Below are 18,114 nucleotides of genomic sequence, written 5' to 3' on the forward strand. Positions count from 1 at the left end.
GTTAAGTGCTGTCAAGTCAATTTCGACCCATAGCTACCCTATATAGTGTTCCAGAGGAGCAGCTGATGACCTTGAACCACCAACCTTGCAGTTCAAGCGACTTTGCAGTCTGATACATTAGTCCGCAGTGCCACACCAGGACTCCGTAAAACTCCATGGTTGTGGTTATATGCCGTGGAGTTGGTTCCAACTCATAGTGACCCTGTACAGGGTTTCTGCGCATGTAAATCTTTACGGGAGCAGAAAGCCTTATCTTTCTCCCACGTAAAACTCCATGTTTTTGTTAAGTGCCATTGAGTTGGTTCTGACCCATAACGACCCTGTATAGAGTTTCCAAGGAGCAGCTGGTGAGCTTGAACCACCAACCTTGCCGTTCAAATGGCTTTGCTGTCTGGCACATTAACCCACAGTGCCACACCAGGACTCCATAGTACCCAATAAAAGGGGAACTGGAGGAGGGGCTTTTTCAAGACAGGGGAATAAAAATGTTTGCAGGCCTGCCATGCGGTAGGTCTGCCTGTGTCTACTTGGTTGGGCACCTGATTTTGCAAAACCAAATAAAGAAAACCTCATTCTCCCTAAAATTAGTACAGATTGGATTTCTTGAGTGTTTGTTGGTATTGACAATGTTGCTCACAGTAATGAGGGCTAAATATAATCCTTTCCAATAAGATTTAAGGGGATCTCTTTTTTTTAAATGTTTTATTGTGAATGATGTGATAGTTTACGTGGGAGAACACTAGTTTTACATTCAACCTATCTTATATCGCTTCATTGCCATGGTTACAATCCCCTTCATACATCATCACCCAGTCAAAGGGTATACCCTGCAAGCCTGCCCCCCGGTTGTCAGCACACAGCCCCTCTCCTTCTCTGTGTCTGAAGTCCCCAGCCATTCCCTCTCTCCATGTCATCATTTCTGCCTTTGTCTTAGGCATCACTGCTTCTCTGGGTAGGGTCCCACTCTCTCCTCTTCTCCCTGATGGTCCCAGGAACCTCCACTCCTAGACTGCAAAGTTAATCACTCCCCTCCTTGCTACTAAACATCTGCCTTTACATTTCCAACCCTCACAAGCAGTCCTGATAACAATTATTTACTATTGTATCACAAGAGACCCATCAGCATTTCCTTTCATCAGCCCCGCCTAGACAGATTGGATACTACTCAGTGGAGATTCTACCTTCCTCCACGCCCTCTGGATCTAGGTTCCCTCTTGAGAGCTTGTAAGCCAGTCACTTCTTGCCTTTAAGGGGATCTTTTAACTGATGCCTCTTCTAATATACAAAAACACCTGGTTCAACAACAGGCAAATTTTAAGATTCTAAATGTTGTGTGTCAAAAGTTTCCTTAACATAGTAAAAAGAATTTTTATTTTATTGATTAAAGATGGACAATATATCAGTAGTTCTATAGGTAGGAAAATAGATCTCCTGGTGATTATTTCATATGGGGTCCAAATAAGGTTGATTTTAACTTTAAAAGAACCAAAGGAATGGCATTGATCTAAGATAAATTCAATGTCTTAGAAAGTTAGGACAATTGGTTTTTTTTTATTGTACCGTTAATTCTTTATATGAGGCCAGAAGCCTGGAGATTATGATGAGGATAATGTAGAATATGAAAAATAAGGGAAATTTGTTATATTTCCCGAATGACTTGTCTAGTAAAATGAGTTTCACGTGCTACAGAGAATTGTAGGTGCTTCACAAGCAGGGATGATATTTACAAAGGTTGCCATGCGTGTTCACAAGGAAAAAGCTTTTATCTAGTGTGAAAGCTACAAATCATCACGAATTCACATTTGTAGTCATTATATGGTGGAAGTTGAAAGCTATTAAGTTACCATTCAAGAATAGACTCAGAACGCACAGGGTATTTCCCAGGTAGGGCCTTAAAATGTTTTCCTGAGTTAGTATGAAGGGTAATTGGGACGATGAAATATGACATGTTAGGCAGCTTCAAACTAATTTTCCCCACCAGTATTTTCTTAAATAGTCTTCTTCTTCTCTGGCCCTATATGAGGTCCTTCATGAAGGACCCACCACATAGGAATACCTAATAATTTGGATAGGACAGGCTTTTGGTTAAGCCCTGTCCATAATTTAGTAACAGAATTGTGAAAATATCCTGCCTTTGTTCATTATTCAGTCGCTCTAATTTTAACTATTTCTTGATGTCTAAAAACAAAAGAAAACAAAAACATCAATTGCCATCAAGTTGATTCCAACTCATAGCAACCGGAAACAGGGTTTCTGAGGCAGTAAATCTTTATGGGAACAGAAAGCTTTATCTTTTCCCTATGGAGTAGCTGGTAAGTTTGAATTGCTGATCTTGTTCTTAGCAGTCCAGTGCTTATCCTGTCATTCCACCAGGGCTCCTTTTATGCTTTAAAGCCTGTCCTAAAGTACTCTGGGAGTCCTGGTGTGGCTCTGTGGGTTAATGCACCAGACTGCAAAGCCCTTTGAACTGCAAGGTCGGTGGTTCAAGCTCACCAGCTGCTCCTTGGAAACCCTATACAGGGTCGCTATGGGTCGGACTCGACTCGACGGCACTTAACAACAACAAAAGTAGTCTTATCTGAATAAGAATTGGCAATAGTTGATGGTTGGCTATGAAATGAAAGGACTCCCTTTTCTAGTAAAGGGCCATGGATTTGGGAAGCTGCTTGTTTGGCTGATCGGTCAGCTCGGAATAGCTTAATTTCCCTCTAATTTTTTCTGTTTGGGAAACTCTTAGGTTGGTAAGTCTGCATTTTTATAATACCAATCTCAGAGAGGAGTAACAAAGCACTTGTTGTTGTTGTTGTTGTTGTTATGTGCCATGGAGTTGGTTCCGACTTATGGTGAACCTGCACAGGGTTTCCGAGGCTGTAAATCTTCATGGGAGCAGAAAGCCACATCTTTCTCCCTCGGAACATCTAGTAGTTTCGAACTGCTGACCATGAGATTAGCAGCCTGATTCATAACCTAGAGTTTCATATTTTTATAGCCAGTCCAGAGGAAGGTACAAATCCTCTCTGTTTGATAACATGCCAAAATTGTATACAATTCCAAAATAGTCTCGTCTAAGTTCGTTGTTGCTTGTCTCAAGTAATTGCAAACAAATATGGGCTCTCAGGGTTTTTAGGAATTCTAAAGAAGGTGACCCAAGGATCAATTACAACCAAATGTGCAGCATCTGAAAGAACATTGGGATGCTGCAGGTGAGCATTGGGACTACTAGAAATCTAGGAATGAGGTGTGGTTGATAGCTTCTATTATTTATTTGTTTTTAAACTGGCAAATCAGGGGCGTTTCAAGGGCTGTGCAAGGGACATTCAAGCCATAAGAAAGAAAGTCCTGAATAGTGAGGTAGTCCACCCTGGTGGTCAGTTTAAACCTACCAGCTGCTCTTTGGGAGAACAGTGAAGCTTTCTACTCCCATAAAGATTTGCAGCCGGGGAAACACTGTGAGTCTTACACGACTCAATGGCAGAGAACTTGGTATTTGTTTGCTTGAGCCCCTCTTTAGCTTTTTGTTTAAGGGTATTGAGGAATTTTTGGCAAGGGTTTTAGATGTGGCTACTTGAATTTTGGTGGGTTCTGCTGATAAACTTGCTCTGCATCAGCACATATGGTAGCCTATATGTTTAAAATATTACTGGAAGATGGTTATTGTCAGTAAGTTGTTGTGGTTAAGTGATGTCTAGTTGGTTCTGACTCATAGTGAGCCTTTATAGGGCTGGTGAATTTGAACTGTTGCTCTTGCAATTCAAGCTGACCTTGCGGTCCAGTGCATTATCCTGGAGCGCTACACCAGGACTCCGGTAGTAAGTTAGAAGGGATCAACTAAATTGTCTTGGTGCATAACCAGCACTTTAAAAGAGCAAGCAGCTTCTTCTCTCTGAACTAATTCTGAATCAAGTTTCTCGGTAAGGATTTTGAGGACAACAGGTAATAAGTTTAATAAAATTTTTCCCTTGTCTGTGAATTGTAAATGGCAAACGTAAATTGTCAGTGGGTTCAAGGGATATTAGAATAGGTTGAGAATGGACCAGTGTTTGCACTTGGTTAGTGACCCACTGTCTCCACACTCTATCCTTAAATTTTTTGTATTCTGGACCTGTGGATTTTATAAAGATGTGGGATTTTAGCAAGACAGGGTGGCTCTAGTATCAACTGCAAATTGGCAAGATTTAATATTCCCACCCTGATTTTCTAAGTACAAGTAAAATTTTGCTAGAGTCCAGCTTTGGTTAAAAAGAAGAAATAAGGGTAAAGGAAAATGAAGTCTTAAGTAAAATAGAGTCGAAGCCGAACCCAGGTCAGCCAATTTAGTTATGCCAAACATAGTGATTACATAAGAATTTAGTTATGCCAAAAAGGTTTAGAAGTTTGCTTACACAAGACTCAACAATAGCCAATTGCTAAGATTTTGCTAATGATCTCTGGTAGTGCTGTAGCATAAAGCACTGGACTGCTAATCACAACCCTTCATCTGCTCTGTGCCAGAATGATGAGACTTTCTGCTCCCATAAACGTGCACAGCCTTGGAAACCCTGTACGGGGGTCTCTATGATTGGAATTGATTCAGTGACAGTGGGTTTGGAATATTTTGCTAGGAGCCCTGGTGTTGCAATGGTTAAACCCTCACTGCTAACTGAAATGGTAATGATTCAAATCCACCATCTGCTCTATGGGAGAAAAGATTACATAAAGATTACAGCCTAGGAAACTCTAGGGGAAGGTTCTGTTCTATCCTGGAGGGATGTTAGTTGGGATTGACTTAATTGGAAACAACACAGTATTTTACTGCTTGTTTGATAGCTATGTCATGTGCATGCTATGTGTTAGTGCTTACTCCATAACTTCTTCACTATGTTCCCGTTAACATTGGAACAACACATCATCGATCCCAAATCCTCATTTAATTTAATAGGGCATGGATAGAAAATGCCTTAAGTTGAACAGTGAGAAATAAAGCTACGAGCATACTTGTATTTTGTTGGGCTACAAAGCAACTCTTCTCAGAACTCAGTGGTTAAATGGAGGTTGTCTCCAGGGAGGAAGGGCAAAGTGAGGAATTGTGTGGCTTTCTCCATGTGTTCTGTGCATTTTTACTTGACTCTTTGCTATTTCTATGTATTAACTTTAATTTTTAAGGATAAATTCTGATGAGCTATTAATAGTAATCAAGGACTCCTGGTGGGGTGCTGTCGGATCAGCGCTGGACTGTGAACCACAAGGTCAGCAGTTCAGACCCACCAGCTGCTCCTCAGAAACCCTATACAGAGTCGCAGTGAGTCAGAACTGACTTGACGGCACTTCATAACAACAAAGGAAGAACAGTACAAGTAGAAAAGAGAACAGATGGGAGACGATGTTGAATAAAATCAAGACTTGAAAACTGACTGAAGTATGGGCAAGACTGAAAGAAGCGTCTGCAGACATCAACTCAGGAAAGAAGGCTGAACAGTGCAAGTAGTTGGTGGGGAAGATACGTGGTTATCATAGGATGGTTGTAATTGTGAAGAAGTTGCCAATAATCATATTTCAAGGATAAAAATACGGTTTTGTAATTTGCGGGATCTTTTCTGTTCCAAGGCTATCACACAGACCAGACCACAGTGCAGCATGCGCTCAGGTATAATATAGGCTGACCAGCTAGCTCTCCTGGAATGTGGATATGTACCGCTGCCACGGACAACACTGACACATTGGGAGGAGTCCTCCAAATGCAGGAAGCTCACCTCAGCACTCATATTGAAGTTTTATTTCACCTTCCCATTCCCACCCACCTGTTCTGGGATCTCTGGGTACAAATTACTGACACAGAGTCAGCCCCGGAACACTCTGGAGTGTTTCTGGTGAGACTGTGTGAAACAATGGTCTTAGACCATGTCTTGGTAGGCCCAGGCTTCATTCCTACCTGGGGACAGTTTTCAAAGAAGGTGATGGGTTCAATTTTGGACATATTAAATTTGAAGCAACATCAGAGTATCCAAGTGGAAAAGTCTGTCATGTTCTGGTTGTTCCATCTCAGATTTCAGTGAGAAGGTCATTCAGCCAGACTCACTCAGCAGGCAGTTAGGAATTGAGGACTGGATTTCAGGAGCAAGACATAATACGTTGGGTTGAGGGGAGGCATATTTAGACTGAATGAGTTTACTAGGGAGAGTCAAGAATACAGAGAGAGAACCCAGGGAGAGAAAGCGTGTTTTGTGGAGCTGCTGGTAGATGTGGGCTTCACTTAGAAGGGCCCCAGTGGAGGGGGTGGGGTCTCCAGACGCCATGGCAAGCTCCCCTCATAATGTGGAACGTATTATTTATACTGACTTTAGAGATCAAGGATCTGGGTTTGAATCTTAGATCTCTCTCTTAAGAGTGAGCAAGTGAATTTACAAACCCCTTGGGGGAACACCTATTTTTAAAAATGGAAGAAAGAGTATCTGAAAAGGCAGTCACATGGAAAGAATCAGAAAGGAACAAAGCCGTGTAAGCTCTGGAGAGAATATCAATCAAAGGGTGGTCAATTGTAGGGTATAAATCGGTTTGAACCACAAGGTTCAGACCCACCAATCACTCCTTGGACACCCTATACAGGCTTGCTCTGAGTTGGAACAGACTCACTGGCACTTAACAATAGCACACCTGTGTCAGATACTGTAGTGGGGGGCAGGGGAGTGAAGTTGGAAGAAAGGCATATAAATGGGGTAGCCAGTATCTTCTTTTTTAAGTTTTTATTGTGAATTGAGTGAAAGTTTACAGGGCAGATCATCAGTTTTACATTCAACAAGTCATACACTTTGTTTCATTACAGTGATTACAATCCGCTCCATGTACCATCAGTTAACAGTATTTCTTGCTATTCATTTTAGCACTTTTTTTTTTAAACACTCGGGCATATATAATAATTTACACCACCAAAGGGCACATTCTGCAAGTCTGCCTCTTGGCCACCAGCTCTCAGTCCTTTTCTTCCCATGAATCTAGGGTCCTCAGCCACTCCCTCTTTCCATGTCCCCATCTCTGCCTCCTTCTCTGCTGTCGCTGCTTCTCTGGATAAGGTCCCGCATTCCACTTGTGCTCTTCTCCCTTGATGGCCCTAGGATCCTCTGTTTCTGGACTGTAAGTTTAACGACTCCCCCGTTTTTGTTATAGAACCTCTACCTTTACAATTGTGAAGGTCGCAATTATTCATGATAACAAATATTCACTATTGTATATCATAAGAATCTTATCTCCATCTCTTTTTACCAGACCCATCTAAAAAGATGAAAACTATTCAGTGGGGACTCTTTCTTCCCCCACACACTCTTAAACTAAACTCCCTCTTGAAACCTTGTAAGCCAGTTACCTCATGCCTTTGTCGCCCCCTCATTTTAGGTAGCCAGTGTCTAAGGTGCCCGGCCCTATCTACCCTGTATACAGAGGGGATAGCATTGATACTTGATGTGAAGACTCCTTCCCGCTCTCTCTGTTGGTATTTAAAGTAACTACCTCTCTGAGATAGGTCAGGTTCATCAAATTGTCGCAGTTTACCCTCATTTCCTTTACCAAAAACCGTTTTCTTTTTTATCTTCCTCTAGTCGAGTTCTGATTATCAAGCCATCAAGGTTAGGTCAAGTGGGTACTATCTGCAAGTTTGGGTGTTCTTGTGCATCTCCCCTCACTTCATATCAGCTGGATGTTTCACTCTCAACTCTAGCCCTCTGTGGGCAGCCAATATCTTTGGTGGCTATCCAGAGACACAGGGCAAATTTGGGCAGTGAGAGGCACAAGGGAGATCTGAGTGAGTCTGTTTGAATGACCTTCTCATTGAAGTCTCTGATATATGACTAGGGCTGGCAGTGCTTGAGAGGAACAGGAGGCTCTAATAGAGACACTGGAGAAGTTGAGCACTCAGGTGTTGCCTTTCCTTATCACACACTCTACCCCGTCCCCTGATATTGATTGACAGCTGCCTCGGCTGGAAGGAGCCCTGGTGGCATACTAGGATAAGTGTTGGGCTGTTAACCCAAAGGTTGGCAGTTTGAATCCACCAGCTGCTCTGCAGGAAAAAGATGAGGCTGTCTGCTTCTGTAAAGATTCACAGGCCTGAGAACATTAAGGAACTGTTCTGTTCTGTTCTGTAGAGTCGATATGAATTGAAATGGACTCTACGACTAGATTTTTTGGGGGGTTTGTTTTGGTTTATCAGCTGGGCGTAGAATATGTTTGTAGTTATTGTGGTGCTGTAGGATAAACAGTAGACTGGAAATCCCAAGGTTGGCAGTTCAAACCCACCAGCCATTCTTGGAAACCCTATACAGGGACACTATGAGTTGTGATTAGGCAGTGTTTCATTCTGCTGTGCATAAGGTCACTATGGGTCGGTACCAACTCAATGGCACCTAACAACAACAACAACAACAGCGACATATGCAGCCTATCAATTTTTACTCCCGTTTCATGGGTAAACTTCTAATCAAGTGAAAATTGGTTCTGTCTATATTACATCTCAAGCATCGTGGTTACGAATTGGGCTGCTAACCTCAGGGTCAGCAGTTCCAAACTACCAGCTGTTCCCCGGGAGAAAGATGAGGCTTTCTGCTGCCGTAAAGATTCATAGCCTCGGAAACCCTGTACAGGGTCACTATGAGTCGGAACTGACTCCGCGGCACACCACCACCACCATCTTGTAGCTCCCTTTTTACTATTCTGTTTGTCCTGTTGACGTTTTCCCTTTGACATGTTTTAGGGACCTCTTTTCCCAAACGTGTTGTTACTGCTCCTGTTGTTAAGTGCTGTTGAGTCAGTTCCAGCTCGTTATGACCCTGTAAAGGGTTCCCGAGGAGTACCTGGAAGGTTTGAGCCATTGATCTTGTGGTTAGCAGTCCAGTGCTTATCATACAGCACCACACCACGAGCCTTGCTTTTTGCCAATATCTTCAGTACAATTTGGACTTCTTCCTTTGCAATACCATCAGTTCTTGATCATATGCTACCTCTTGAAATGGTTGAACATTGACCAATTCTTCCTGGCACATTGCCTCTGTGTATTCCTTCCATTTTCTTTTAATGCTTCCTCCATCTTTCAATATTTTGCCCATAGAATCTTTCAGTATCCCAAGGCTTGAAGTTTGCTTCAGTTCTGTCAGCTTAAGAAATGCTGAACATTTTTCCCTTTAGATTTTCTAGCTCCAGATCTTAGAGCACTTCGTTACAATACTTAAACTTTGTCTTCTCTAGCTATCCTTTGAAAATTTCTGTTCAACTCTTTTATATCATAATTTCTTCCAGTCACTTTAGCTTCTCTACGTTAGAGAACAATTTCCTGAGCCTCTTTTGACATCCAGTTTGTCTTTTCATTCTTTCATGTCTTTTTAATAACCATTTTCTTTATTCATGTATGATGATCTTGATACCATCCCACGACTCTTCTGATCTTCAATCATTATTGTCTAATGTATCAACTCTGTTTCTGAGATAGTTCATGGTGTATAAATTTAAGTGGGATAGACACAAAATCATAATTTGGCTCTCATGAACTTGCTTTCATTTTCTTTAGCTTCAGCCTGAACTTGCATATGAGCAACTGTTAGTCTGTTCTACAGTTGGCATTTGGTCTTGTTTGGGCTGATGATACTGAGCCTTTCCATTATTTTCTTCCAAATAATGTAGTCGGTTTGATACCTGCATGTTCCATCTGGTGAGGTCCACATATATAGTTGCCACTTTTGTTGTGAAAAACGTATTTTCCATAAAGAAAGCCATTGGTCTTGTAAAATTCTGTCATATAATCTCCAGCATCATTTCACCAAGACCATATTTTCCAGTTACCAGTCCTCTTCTTTGTCTCTGCAGCATGGTGACTCTGTAGGAGAAACACTGGACTGTGAACCACATCAGCGGTTCAAGCCCACCAACTGTCCCATGGGAAAGATGAGGTATTCTGCTTCTACAAAGTTTACAGTCTTGGAAACCCTATACAGGGTCACTATGAGTTGGACCAGACTCTACCGCACTAACAACAATTCTTACTCTTTGCATTCTAATCACCAGTAATTAGTACATCTTGATTGCATGTTTCATCAGATTCAGATTGAAGAAGTTTGTAAAATTCTTTAATTTTATCATCACTGGCTTTGGTGACTTAAATAAATATGAATAATAATTGTATCAACTGATCTTCCTTGTAGGGCTGTGGATATAATCGTGCCACAGACAGCATTGTACTTCAAGACAGATCTTGAGATACACTTTTTGATGATGAAATTGATTGCTTTCAGTTAGTTGTTCCCAGCATAATAAGCAATATGATTGTCCAATTCAAAATGTCCATTTCAGCTCTGTAATGCCTAGCATATCAATCTTACGTATTCATTTTAATTTTTGATGACTTTCAATTTTCCTAGATGCAAACTTCATACATTCCATATTCCAGTTATTCATGACATATGCAGCTGTTTCTTCTTATTTTAAGTTTTATCCCATCAGCATATGAATGTTCTGAAAGCTTTGCTCCGCCCATGTCAGTAACATCAACTCTACTTTAAGGAGACAGTTCTTCCCCTGTGTGTTTTGCATGTCTTCCATCCTGAGGGACTCATCTTCTGGCACTATCTCAGACATTGTTCTGTGCTGTTCACAAGGTTTTCAGTGGCTAACCCTTCAGAAGTGGTTTGCCTCTTCTTCTTAGTCGGTCTTAATCTGTAAGCTCTGCTGAAACCACGAGTGACCCTGTTGGTATTTAAAATACTAGTGTCATAGCTTTCAGCATCACAGTGACACATAAGCCACCACAGTACAAAAAACTGATAGACAGCTGGTAGGTTACTAGTGTGTTGTTAAGTACCATGAAGTTGGTTCTGACTCATAGGGATCCTAGATAGGGTTTCCAAGGAACAGCTGGTGAGTTTGAACCGCTGACCTTGTGGTTAGCAGCCCAGTACTTATCTCCAGCACCACTCCAGGCAGTTACTGGCCTGTTCACTATTATACTGGCTATAAGTAATAGCTCTGGTGGCACCACGGTTAAGCACTCAGCTGCTAACCTAAAGGTTGATGGTTTGAACCCACCCAGTGAGTCTGTGGAAGAAAGGCCTGACAGTGTGCTTCTATAAAGATTACAACCTAGAAAACCCCATGGGACAGTTTCATTCTGGCACAGAGAAGCTCTCTGTCAAAAATCAAGTCACCAGCCCAACAGTGTAAGTGATACAAAAACCAAACTTACAAGTAAATTAATTAAACACATGTACTAACCAGTAATCTGAAAGTAGGTTGTAATAGGATTTGATTTAGCAACTCAGTACCATCTAGGTACAAATCTCTGATTCTCTTAGCCTTTTTTTTATTGGTACTAAGATGGTTGCTAGTGTGGCATGTGGGATAATGCGCTGGACTGCAACATCGGTTTGACTACAAGGTCGGTGGTTCAAGCTCACCAGCTACTCCTTGGAAACCCTATACAGGGTAGCGATGGGTTGGAACCAACTTGACAGCACATAACAACAACAACAACAAAATGCTTGCTGCAGCTCCAGCCATCACCTCCACGCTCAAAGCAGATAAAAGGAGAAAGGGGCGGAGCCAAGAGATTTACACTTGTGTGTTATTAGCCGTAACATGACCAATGGCTACTACTGCCTCTAAGAGGGAGTCCTGGTGTGGCGCTGCAGGCTAATGCACTGGACGGAAAGGTTGGTTTGAACTGCAAGGTCAGCGGTTCAAACTCACCAGCTGCTCTGTAGAAACCCTATGCAAGGCCACTATGAGTCAGAATTGACTTGACGGCACTTAACAACAACAAAAAGCCTGTAAGAGGGAATGCTGGTGTGGTACTACAGGATAATGCACTGGATTGAGAGGTCAGTTTGAACTGCAAGGTCAGCTGTTCAAACTCACCAACCATTCCTCAGAAACCCTAGACAGGGTCACTATAAGTCGGAAACAACTCGACAGCACATGACAACAACAGCAACAATAACCTGTAAGAGAGGCTGGGAATGCATTTAGCTTATAGCATCTCTGTAAGGTTGTTGTTACATGCCATCGAGTCGGTACCGACTCATAGCGACCCTATACACAACAGAACAGAACACTGCCCAGTCCTGGGCCAACCTCACAATGGTTGCTACACTTGAACCCATTGATGCTGCCACTTTGCCAATCCATCTCTCTGGGGGTCTTCCTCTTTTTCTCTGACCCTCCACCTTACCAAACATGATATCCTTCTCCAGTGACTGGTCCCTCCTGACAATATAGCTGAAGTATGAGAGATGAAGTTTGGCCATCTTGGCCTCCAAGGAGCACTCTGGCTGCACTTCTTCCAACACAGATCTGTTGGTTCTTTTGGCAGTCCATGGCAATTTCAATATCTCTGAAGTAAAAGAAGGTAAATGAAAAACCGTTTGCTGCCAGATGTTGGATGAGTCAGCAATGATTACCTTTTAGGGACATCTCAAATATTCAGCTTATCTCAGTTTCACTTGTTAAATGTTATGGATTGTCCTAATATATTCCTTTGGTTCATCATCTCACTTTAAGAAGACTGTTAAAGATACACTTTAAAGTTAGTCTCCCATTTCTTTATTACCCATTTGCCTTGGACGTTAATAAGGTAATTTAAAAACCATTTCCAGGCTGCATGCAAGCAAATAATTAAGATTCTTCATTTATAAACTCAGCCAGGACCTGTATTTTACATAAATTATTATTTCTGAGTTTGAGTAAGTTTGAATAGTCTAGAGATACATTTCTCTAGCTTCTTCTCTGCTGTCAAAATATTTCTAATTTCATTCAGCTAGTAAATGTTGGTACCAGGATTTGAACCCAAGACATGTAACTCTAGAGCTTGTCTTCTTAGTTGCTGTGCTATGCTGCTTTCTAGAAATCAAAACTGGGGTGCCAGGAGGTGGAGTGGTGCAGAATAAGACAGTCTATACAAAAGGGAACTTTTCAATAAAAACCAAGAACTCAATTGCTGTCAAGTCCATTCTGACTCATGGTGACCTTCTCTGTGTTGCAGAGTAGAACTGGACCTGCATAGAGTTCTGAGGACTCTGACCTTGTGGAAGTAGATTGTTGTTGTTGGATATTGTTGTTGTGGAGTGCCGTCGAGTTAATTCTGACCCATAGCGACCCTGTATAGGGTTTCCAAGGAGCCGCTGGTGAGCTTGAACCGCTGACCTTGTGGCTTGAACTGCTGATCTTGTGGTTCAAACCGACTTTGCTGTCCAGCACATTAACCCATAGTGCCACACCAGGGTGTTGTTGTTGTTAGGTGCCGTGGAGTTGATTTCCGAGGCTGTAAATCTTTACAGGAGCAGAAAGCTTCATCTTTCTTGTGCGGAATAGCTGGTAGTTTCGAACTGCTGACCTTGCGGTTCATAGCCCAATTCGTAACCACTACGCTACCAGAGCTCCTTGCCACACCAGGATAGCCAAGTCCATTTCCCAAGCCACCTCTGGTGGGTAAAACTCATTAACCTTTCTTGTTAGTAGTCAGTGTTTAACTGTTGGCATCACGTAGGATTCCTTCCATGGCAAAAGCCAAAAGTCAGGCCCACGGCTGCCGAGCCAGTTCTGACTCCTAGCAGCCCTTTACAGTCGAGGAGAACGTTCGTCTGACAGGATTTCCGAGGCTGTAAGTCTTTATGGAAGCAGACTGTCTAAGCTTTCTCCCACAGGGTGGCTGCTGGGTTCAAACCACTGACTCTCACTCACCAACCCAAAGCCTAACTCACCAAGTCACCTGGACTCTTTTTTAGTGGCAGAGCACCACACAAATGTTAGTCGATGACATTATTGTTAACACCCCTCTGCACTTGTTAAAAACAAAGCTCCGTTTCTTAGCTGGCTGGAAACAAAAGTTGTCCCCTTAAAGGCCATGGGATAATCACCTCCAAATGGTCCATTCAGATGTGACCCCCATGTCTCCTCCTCATTTCAGCAGTGCCACCACGAGTGGGGGCGAGAATGAGCATGAGGACCTGGATCCCGAGTGGAAGCCACCAGACAAGGAATTAATCAAGAGACTGGTGGATCAGATTGAATTCTACTTTTCTGATGAAAACCTAGAGAAGGATGCCTTCTTGCTGAAACATGTGCGCAGAAACAAGCTGGGATACGTGAGCGTCAAGCTACTGACATCCTTCAAAAAGGTGAGGCTTCATTTTCAGAAGCTGCTTCCTGGAGTTCAGGGTGTCTCAGGTTACGGTCCTACAAATTTACTCACCCCTTTGGAACCTGATGACTAGCCACTTTTCAGATGTCCTCTGAGGTCTGAAAAAGAGAAGCATGAACAAGAGAAGGGCTTTAGAATTGTCAGTAAAGAGTATCCTCCCATGCTATTATAAGTGTCATGGGTGCCAGGGTAAATCTTGGCCAGCAACAGCATTTGTGAAACCGCATTACTTGCCCAGCTTTCTTGTCAGGTAAGTCGGTGGCTAGGGGTATGCTGTACTGTGACAGGGAGACTCACTGGCTTTGAAAGACACTTACCAGGCCTAGAATGATAAGAATTCCAAGACTTCGATTTGTCAGCTTGAATAAATAAGGGAGGAAAGAAGCCCCCACAAATCGTGGAGATGAGTCTTCTCTGTCGTGCCTTATGCTACCATTCTCATCTATAAGACAGTGCTGTGGAGCAGACTGTTCTATAAGGTGAACATCATAACACTCCTTAGTACAGTCCACGGTTAGAGATCAGAAGGACAACATTTGCTTAAGGGCAAAGTTCAGAAGGCAGGAAGGGTGAGGAAAGGAGCAGCGCTGGGAACAGTAAACACGGGGAGGAAGTGGGATAAGTGAAGTTACATTGAGGGGCTTGTCACTGATGACATGAAGCAAAATTCATGGGAATTGTTTTTGACTGGAAATCTATTTCCTTTGTAAATCTTCATGTAATCCACAGTAAAAAGTTAAAAAAAAAAAAAAGATGGGGCTATGGGACGGCCGTTGACTGTTGCTATCTGAGTGGTACACCGTTTGTTGTTGCTGTTTAGAGCTCCAGCAACTGGTCTGTGAACGCCCTGCTTCTCAGAGAGCTGACAGAGCAGTTGGTGTAAGAACTCAGTTTCCCCTTGGGGAAAGTGTCTACTAGAGTGGAAAAGCACCGCAGGACTTATTGCATAACGGAAGGGCGATGAGTGGTTCACGGGCACGTTGCCTGTGCTCTTTGTCAGAGAATACTGGAGATGAGCTTTTCTCCTTGGAGTGCTTCTCCGCCTCATGCACACGTCGACTCTGCCCTCTTCTCTTACTCTCTTCCCTTCATTCTTTCATCAATCATTGACTGAGCTCCTTCTCTATGCTAAGTGCTGTGTGAGGCATGAGATGGACAAAATGAATATGGCCTTCCCCTCCCCTTGAAAAGCTCCTAGTCTATTAACGGAGCGATGTCCATACGACCATAGATAGTACTACTGAGGGTGGGAAAAGAACGTACTGTGGGGGTTCATTGTTCAGAGCAACTAGCCGTACCTGGAGGATTAAGACATCTTCCCAGAAGTGGTGACGCTGAAATAGGATGTTAGGAGAGTACTTCACTGGCTAGAGGGTAGACACATGTTAACTTGGGTACGTGGAAAGGCAATATACAGAGAGAGGGAGATTGGCAGAGGCAGAGAATGATGAAGGCAGGGGAAGACACAGGGAGGAGAACGGAAGCAAATACTGTTACCTGTACAATCCTGCAGTAACCGTGATAATAAGATACAGGAGGAGCTGCACAGGGAGAACAGGTGTGGGAGTGACCCACACATATATAAAGCTTAGGGAGCACAGTGGCTCTGTAGGATAAACACTGGACTGTGAACCACAAGGTCGGCGTTTCGAGCCTACCTCCCACTCTGTTCCTGCAAAGATTTACAGCCTTGGGAGTCTTCTATACGGTTGTTACGTGTTGGAACAACTAAATGGCACTTAACATTTACCTTTGCTGCAAACATACTCGTGAACATGGTGGAGCATACATGAGACAAAATGATGAAAATGTCTTAGAAATACCAAACAACTGAGGGAATGAGTTGCTGGACCTGGAGACTCGGGACAATAGTTTTAGGGGACACTGTGGTCAATTAGCATAATACAGTCCACAAAGACAATGTTCTAGATCCTGCTTTTGTGAGTAGCAATTGGGGTCTTAAAATAAGCTCGTTAGCAACCATCTAAGGTACACCTATTGGTGTCTCCCTGTGCAGAGGAAAAAGTGATGAAAATTGAAGATGCCTGGAAGCAATTAGTCCAGTGGACTGATGATGGAACTTTGAACATTAGTCTCCATGATCCTGAGACCACTACCAACTGCTCTGAAAGAGATCACATTAGAAGGTCCTATGTAGAATGGGAGAAAATGTGGAACAAAACTCAAAATTATAAAAATGACCAGATTTACTGGTCAGAAAGAGACCGTGTAAGACTATGAGCCTTGGTTGCTCTTCAGATCTGGAACTGAAATCCCCTGGCTGGCTCAAGTTTCAGCCAAGCAATAGACGGGTATATAGCAGGGATAGCAACATCAGTGAGTTATGCACACATAGGATGGTCATGGTCACAAGGGCAGCTTTTACCTAAGGACAAAATTCAGAAGTCTTAGGAAGGACGATGGAGTGGAAAGATGAATCGCGAGAAGTAGGACAGGTGAAGTTACCCTAAAGGAAGAGCAGTCTCTGAGATGAAATGAAGTGTGTGACTTACGGAACAGAAAACTGATGGTCTGCTCTGTCAACCGCCACTCAATTCACAATCATGTTTATTTCTGTATTTAAAAGGATCTTGGAGGATGAGTAAGCATATCCAGAGAACACTGAGCAACCCCTCACATGAGAAGTCCTTGTGGAGGAACTCAAAGTTCTAGGGCCTCTGATGTGGTGCTGCAAGATAAGCTCTGGCCTAGTAACTACAAGGTCAGCAGTTCAAACCCATCAGCACTCTCAGAAACCCTATACATGGTTGCTATGAGTCAGAAGCGACTTGATGGCACACACCACCACCAGGCCCCAGAAAGTCGGCCTACTTTTGGTTCCCTTTAAAGCGCTCTGTATGGATCTGTCTTTGGAGGTTTCTTCTCCATGCAGTCCATGGGTAGCACAAACGTGGGTTAAGTGTTTGACATAGGTGATGCCTGGACAACCTTCATAAAGGGTCATAGATCCAAGCCTAGGACACCTGTCCTATAACCAAGATTCCCTAATGGGCCTGGCTGTAGACTATTCCTATCATGATTAACAAAAAAACAACCGAAAGATTGGCAGTTCAAACCCACCCAGAGGCCTGCTGCTCTGCTGCTGAGAGGTCACAGAACTGAAACCCCTAGGGAGCACAATTCTGCCCTGTACTCATGGGAGCCCCATTGGTCAAAATTAACTTGTTGACAATTGCTTTGTGGTTTTTTTTAAAGTTTTTATTGTGAATTGTGTGGGTTTACATGGAAGAACATCAGCTTCACACTCATCCTATCATATTTCGTTTCATTACAATGATTACAATCCCCTCCATGCATCATCAAATAACCAAAGGAAACACCCCACAGGTGCACCCCCCTGGCTGTCAGCACACAGCCCCTCTCCCTCCCTGAGTCCCAAGTTCCCAGACACTCCATCTGTCCACGTCCTCATCTCTGTCTCCATGCCTGCCCTCACTGCCTCTCTGGGTAGGGTCACGCTCTCTGCGTTTCTCATTTGATGGTCACAGGGGCCTCCGCTCCTGGGCTGCAAAATCAGTCACTCCCCTCCTTTGGTCAAAAAACTTCTACCTCTACATTTCCTACCCTCACAGTCAGTCCTGATGACAATTATTCACTATTGTACCACAAGAGTCTTACCCCATTTCCTTTCGCCAGCCCGGTCCCAACAGATTGGAAATCATTCATTGGAGGTTCTACCTACCCCTGCCCAGTCTGGTACTAGGCTCCCTCTTGAAAAGCTTGTAAGCCAGTCACTTCTTGCCTTTATAGGCCCCTCCCACCCATTTTGGGTAACCAATGTCTAAGTAGCCCATCCCTGTCAACCCTATGTACCGAGGGGATAGAAGTGATCCATGCTGTAAAGATTTGTTCCCTGAGCTCTGGTAGCGTAGTGGTTACGAATCGGGCTGCGAACCTTAAGGTCAGTGGTTCGAAACTACCAGCCGCTCCGCGGGAGAAAGATG

At 43.2% G+C, this 18,114-nt stretch overlaps 1 protein-coding gene across 1 annotated transcript in view; it reads left to right on the forward strand.

Annotated features, from left to right (window-relative positions):
* The window catches only part of LARP6 (La ribonucleoprotein domain family, member 6), a 40,437-nt gene that overhangs the window by 10,971 nt on the left and 11,352 nt on the right, over positions 1-18,114 (forward strand). Inside the window, exon 2 of the mRNA XM_006866573.1 lies at positions 13,916-14,126. Within this exon, the coding sequence (XP_006866635.1) occupies positions 13,916-14,126 (211 nt within the window). The remainder of the gene's footprint in view (positions 1-13,915; positions 14,127-18,114) is intronic.

The sequence above is a fragment of the Chrysochloris asiatica genome, unplaced genomic scaffold (genome assembly GCF_000296735.1).
Source record: "Chrysochloris asiatica unplaced genomic scaffold, ChrAsi1.0 scaffold00092, whole genome shotgun sequence".
Lineage (NCBI taxonomy): Eukaryota > Metazoa > Chordata > Mammalia > Afrosoricida > Chrysochloridae > Chrysochloris > Chrysochloris asiatica.